At 53.7% G+C, this 6,427-nt stretch overlaps 1 protein-coding gene across 1 annotated transcript; it reads left to right on the forward strand.

Moving 5' to 3' along the window:
• Positions 1–733: 733 nt before the first annotated feature.
• LOC128276425 (EGFR adapter protein-like) lies at positions 734–2,556 on the forward strand (the record flags this gene model as incomplete). Its single annotated transcript, XM_053014887.1, has 2 exons — positions 734–1,369; positions 2,359–2,556. Coding segments are annotated over 2 exons (834 nt in total), but the record flags the coding sequence as incomplete, so codon positions are not given.
• Positions 2,557–6,427: the final 3,871 nt, after the last annotated feature.

The raw sequence follows: 6,427 nt of genomic DNA on the forward strand, positions 1-6,427 counted from the left end.
ATGGCGCTACTAGAAGATGGGAAATTATAAAAGTCCTGGAATTTTGAATTGCACCTTGTACATCGGTTACCAGCTACTGCGGTTGTTACGCTAGTTTTGATTAGTTGCGCCTTTACGCCCTAAGCTATTGCTGTAAGTTCAACGTAAAGGCGCCAATCAGGCGCAAATAAGTTCCTTTCAGTTCAGAAGAAAAAAATTGGTTCTAATTCATTGGAAGATTCTGGATCAATGTCCTTGAAAATATAAAGATTGATAGGTTCGATAGGAGGGGAAAGAACCTCTCAAAGCATATTCTCTTCGATCTCATTCAATAGAGCTCTGTCGGGAACTAGATCAAGATCATCGACGTATAAAACGGCACGATGTTTTTCTTGTGAATTTCAAAATGAATTAGGCTCTCAGGAAACTTGAAGTATCGCAATCGGCGACTCGGGAACCATATTCTCTAAGTACAGCCATTAGTTACGCCGCGCCGGAGACAAATGGTTTGCCATTGATAGTGTCAATCATCGTAACTGGGAACACATGTGGCCAGCGCCCGGGTCGTAACCGGGACCTTACCTCTCGGGGAAGGACGTACGTGCGTGCGCCATTCGAGTCCTTGTCGTGGTGCGTCACGAATAACGAGAATGACGAATTGGCAGAGACCGACGCTAGACTCCCGCTTGGTAGCGACACCTGGACACCGCGCATGGAAATCCATCTCATTCGCCGTCTCGTTTCTCGTTCGCAGATAAAACGGTTCGCGCTCGGGTTTCTGCGCAGCACGGAGGACAGCTTACCACTGATGTGCCATAAATCATCGCCCACGTCGCCGCAGCGCCGGCTGAACGACATCCTGTCCGAGGAGCAGCGGACCGAGCGGCCCGAGCGAACTAGCATCCTGGCCAGCCTGGACCAGATCGTGTCGAGCAAGTTCGGGGACTCGTGCAAACAGTCGTTCGCCGGGTCGCAGCGCGCGCTCCCGCCGGCGTCGGCCGAGGCTCTCGGCGTCGAGTACGAGTTCAAGCGCAACCTGATCCGCCAGACAAACAGTGCCAGTTCGAGCCCGAAGCGCTTCCCGGTCTTCCCGCAGCCACCGAAGCACGCCGACAGCCTGAGCAGCGTGGCCGGCCGCCTGGGGGATCCGACTGGGCGAGCCGGCGACGATCGCGAGGAGGAGCTGGATCGGGCCGCCTGGTTCCAGGCCGGGTTGCCGCGCGAGGTTTCGCTCGAGGTCCTGACGCAGCAGAGCCCCGGTGCGTTCCTGGTGCGCCGCAGCGCCACCAAGCACGGCTGCTTCGCCCTCTCGCTCCGGGTGCCGCCCGGACCGGGCCCAAAGGTGGTGCACTATTTAATTATGAAAACCGAGCGTGGATATAAAATTAAGGTAATTTATGGCCTAACCTCCTCCTGGGTGCTGGTGGTGGTCACTCCACCCAAAAAATCTCAGCCCAGCTCCGGCTTCAGGTCGTAATCGGAGGGCGACCTTGTTTGGTCCTTCTCCGGTTACACCTGGTGGCTCGGCGACTCTTGAGGGAATTTAGCAAACATTGTGGTCCAAACGACCCCTGGTGGAGCACTACCGAACTATCCCTGTAGAAAAGAGCGAGGCACCCCAATTAGGAACAATCATATGCATCGTCCAGTGGACCGGCAGCAGGGTCAGGATATTAAAGCCCCATCAGGCCTGGGCCTGGGAGCTGTGAACGAGAAGTGGACAAACAATTTTATTCAATTTGTAACCAATGTGTCCCACCTGTGGGACCCATTCCGGGAACCACCGCTCACCAGCTCTAATCATAACACTTTTTGATGAGGCCCCAGCCAGCTTCCGGCGGAGTGCAAATATGTTTGTACAACGCGAAATACGATATTCAAAGCCCTTTTTTTGTCGGGACTACCGAGTGGCCGGGAACCCATTTTTCAATCGGTATGTTCTATTTCCATAAATCACTATGCAAATGCCGGGCACGCCTGGATTCCTCTCTCCCACGGGAACGTAATCAAAGCCCGCGAGTCCGCTGAATGGGCCGTTTTGTGGTTATTGAGCTGGCAAACATAAAAAAGCTAGAGCTTCCAGTTGATTTACTTTGAACGCTTTTTGATGTTTGTTTGGCCAAAGCGGCCAGGCGACTTTAATAATGGTTGCTCTTTGCTTTGCTGCGTTTAAAAAGCGTCATTTGGAGGATGCTTGACTTCCAACGAGTAGCGATCGTTAATTACAGTTTCGAGGCGTCAACGATGGCACTATTTTCAACCGAATATTTGACAAGCAGTGAAGAAAGTGCGATAAATACGGTGGCACTGTGGTACTCTCCCGCGGGTAGCCTTCCAACGGTGAGTTCCGCCCGCTAACGTCACGCTTTCCCGTTGCAGGGTTTCATGAAGGAGTTTTCTTCGCTGCGCGCCCTGATAACGCACCACTCGGTGATGCCGGAGATGCTTCCGGTTCCGCTGTCACTGCCACGGCCGCAGAACATCCCGACGAAGTGCAAGCACACGGACGACTACGACACGTACAGCACGCTGAACGAGTTTTCCAAGCTGTTTTCCGACCTCGACATCTGCTCGTAGTTGCCGCCGCCGGTTGCCGTCGAAGCCATCGCCACCGCCACCGACGGTGGCTGCCGGAGACGGCGTCGCCGGTAGACGGCCACCGTTTCGCCCGGGGGACGAACTATTGACCAGGGCTCTGCCAGTGACAGCTGGTTCACCGCAACCCGGTGAACGATGGCAGCCGACCCGGGCGGAGGGCCCCGGACGAGTTTGTAAATACTGTACCACAAATAGTGCGTGTAAATAGTGCTCTCATTGCCTCGCCGTTCACCGGCCGCTCTACCCTCGTACGGAGGTCGAGGAGGCACGGACGCGAAAGAAGAGCCAAAAAAGCCCAACGGAACAAGTTCCCTACACAGCCGCCGGGGCGAGCAGGAGAGCGTAATATACCGCGGCCCCGGAAGCTGCGGACTAGAATCGGGAGTAGCCGAAGGAGGCGTCTGTTCCTCACGGGAAGCCCGTCAATACCAAAATAAGGATGTGGCGACACGTGGTCGCGAAGCGAAGGTACGAGGTCGGCACAATGGACCTGTTTGATATTGTGATATATTTGGAACGTGAACGTTACCCCCGTGTGGCCATTCCACGTGCGACCCGAAGTTGTAGAATCAGCGCACGGGTCGGTCTCTGCTGAAGGCAGTAGCAGTAGTAACAATTGATTTAAACGGTCGTCCATCTAGGCCCGGCCCCGGCCGATGGACGCAACCCGTACTGGACTATGTGCCCTATCGATCGTATACACACACAGGCATAGATACACACACACACACAGCGTAGTAGTAGACACTAAGTGGATAATATATGTGTTTGAAACCCGGTTTAGCGGAAATAAATGATTTGTAAAGTGAAGTGTAATTGGATGTGTTGATTCGTGCGTTGTTCGGTTGTTGTTGGAGACAGGTGAGTCCCTGCGGTTCACAGGATTGGTCGATTGATCGGACTTGACGATTAAGGCTTGCCGACTCTGGAGCAAATCCTGACGCCCAATCCATGCGACTCCTGGGTTCAACTACCTTTCCTCGCGTTCACAGTCTATTGGAGCGAAAATCTGTTCGGAATTTATCGCCAAGCAAAGCACGATTAGAGTCGCGACGACGTCCGCCGCCCATTATGCAACGACTTGGACTTGGCGTATTCCGTCCCCATCAAGGAGGGCGCTTTCTTTTTTGTGTGCAACTTTCATCGCTTTCCTTTCGCTGGAGAAGTCTGGATTCGTCGCAATCTTGCGCCGCCACTTGAGCACTCCAATTTCTCCAGGAGCGAAACTGCTTCTGTTGTCGCAAACAACTCTACGAAGGACGACGACACCGGACACACTCGGTGAACGGTTAACGAGTTTTTGATTACATCCGCACCCGGAACCACCGTGGGAGATGGGAACGATTGGCGTCCATCGTGACGGGGATTGCTCTCTGTGGACGCAATGGTGTAATATTTTTATGGCCGACCTCATCCCACTCCCAGAACCACGCGCACAGGACTGGATGCCTTCATTTCGGGACGTTTGTCACTCCACGGATAATGGCCGCTTCCCGATTAGATTAAAGCAAAACGGCCGGGGGGTGGGCTGCTGATGGCGGGGAGATTAATGGCCCCATATGTCCCCAGTTAATGTCCAGACTCCGCCCCAAGACAGAGCTGGTCGCTGAATGGTGAATGATTGAAACGTGACGTTGGATCCAAGCATGCAGCGGACTATTCTATCTGGTTGACATTTGTCAGCCCGAGTGATGCCGGGACATACGGAGGACTAACTGGTGTGAAGCAGTTGGTAAATAATGTCGAATTGTCATCGCGGACGCTGCATGGTCGTTATCGAAGGTGGGATACTGGCCAGCATGAGGACACACGGCACGGCACTTTGGCTTGGACCTTGAGCGGAGCCTGGAGGAGCTTCGAGAGTGTTGTGTGGAGAAACTCGTTCGTTCGTGGCTTGCTACGAGCGGGCTAGCGGCTGTGTCACACGAACACTCCATCGAAGGAGGCTACTACTGTCGAGTGGTTTGCTTTCCGGGAGCACTTTTTTGACTTTTGCTAACGCCACAGACTCCGCCGGCGTGGTGAGTCCTTTTTATTATCCCATTATCTCGAAAGAGAGAGAGAGAGCGGGAACGCGGCACGGAAACGCCATTTTGGCGGGCCACTTGAGAAATAATTGTAAAATAACATTTGCTCTCGCCGCCTGTCGCAGCCATCAGCTGACAGGCTCTCCATTCGCCGGCTGGTGAGTGGCGCGCTGACTGACTGCCGGCCGGGAACCGGATGCGACTGTGCGACAAGTTTGAAGTCCCGGGATTGCTCACTGCACTGCGCCGTAACGCATGTCCTGGGCATGCGAAAGCAGACGCGGCAGAGTAATTGTGTTAGTACAGCCAAGTGGCAGTCCGTCAATTGGTTGAGCCGGCGATCGAAGCGAGGGAAGCGTGCTGAGTGTTTGCATTCGCCAAATGGCCATTTCGGGCCATTTCGCGCCCTTCTGGATGTTGTCCTTCGTTTCTTTTGGGAGGGGGGGAGGGACTCCGGTTTCGTTTGAGCGTAATGCCGGCTCAAGTATTACATCTCCTACGCTCCACCGGTGAGTGTTCGAAAAATGTACACTCAAACATGATTGAGCCTCAATTTGAGCAGAAAAGCGTACTCGGGTCCTGAAGTTTTGCCCTGAAGAAGAACTACATGGTTGGCGTTTCAGAAGGCCCCCCTCCCGCAGTTCTTCGCCGGGGTTCGCCGGATGAAACTTTAACCCCGAAAAGGGGCGAAACTTTGGCTCCACTTTCCCGGAAGTTTGTCCGGAAGCTCTGCTCGCGTCTGGGGCCGTACCAAGCCGGGGCCCAACTTTAAGAAAAGTGTAACGGAGCGGCAAACAAAAGTTGTCCCACCGGAAAGCAGCATCCATTCCGCAGTCTGCCGGGTGCAGGCCCAAAATCGGCTACTGCACCCAGTGACCGGAAATGTGTACCCGAGCACCGTTGCCGTCGGCACCCTTTTTGGTTACAAGCGTAGAAGTAGCGCCATTCACGGGTAGCGACTCCGGAAAATCCGGTTCGCCCGTGGCAACTGCGAAAGCTGAATTGGCGCGCGCGTAAGGAGCTGCAAAGTGTCGACAACATCATCGGTGCCATCGACAGGTCGGGTCGGGCCGGAGGAACAGAAAAGGAATAAAAATATGAGAAAATGTGTTCCCAGCACCAACGGAGCACAGGAGGTGCTAGGGAGGTTGGGCAAAGCATTATTTGGTGTCAAAGTGATGAAGCTCTAGCGCCCGGGGCGTTATGTTCCGTGCGCCATTTCTTGTGTTCTGGACCAGCTGCTTGTCCGACGGACGAGTGGACGGGTGTGCACAATATGGTGCGCGGGGCCAATGGCAAACGTTCCGATCATAGCCCATTGAATCGTTGCGAGAACAGCAGTCGCTTAGCAGTCGGTGCCAGTTAGAGGCGTTTACATGTGCACCCCGATTCCCTTGCATCTCTCCCGTGCTGCGAAAGGAGGAAAAAGTAGTAACGAAGCACCACAAATGGCCATCAAGGGCCCGGCGGCGTTCAGGCTGGCTTCGGGCTCGAGTTCATTAAAATAAGAAAAAAGAAAGTAATGACGACTACGAAAGGAAGTTGAGGCGACGACATAACGTCAAAGTGTTTGATGGAGAATGTTTGCCGTTTGCTCTATCTCTCTCTCTCTCCCTCTTAGTGGTTGCTAGCAAACTCCTTGTTTGAAAAGTGCGGCAAAGTGTCAACCCTACCCGAGGCAATTCCTTTTCTCCGGCGACCGGCGAAGTGGATTTGCTGAAGATGAATCCTTTCGCAAAGAATATGCCATCGCACATTCCGCCATCTCGGTTCCGGCGATCTCAAACGAAAGAAATACAAGAAAATCCGATGAATGTCATCCT

This window comes from Anopheles cruzii, unplaced genomic scaffold (genome assembly GCF_943734635.1).
Source record: "Anopheles cruzii unplaced genomic scaffold, idAnoCruzAS_RS32_06 scaffold01159_ctg1, whole genome shotgun sequence".
Classification (NCBI taxonomy): domain Eukaryota; kingdom Metazoa; phylum Arthropoda; class Insecta; order Diptera; family Culicidae; genus Anopheles; species Anopheles cruzii.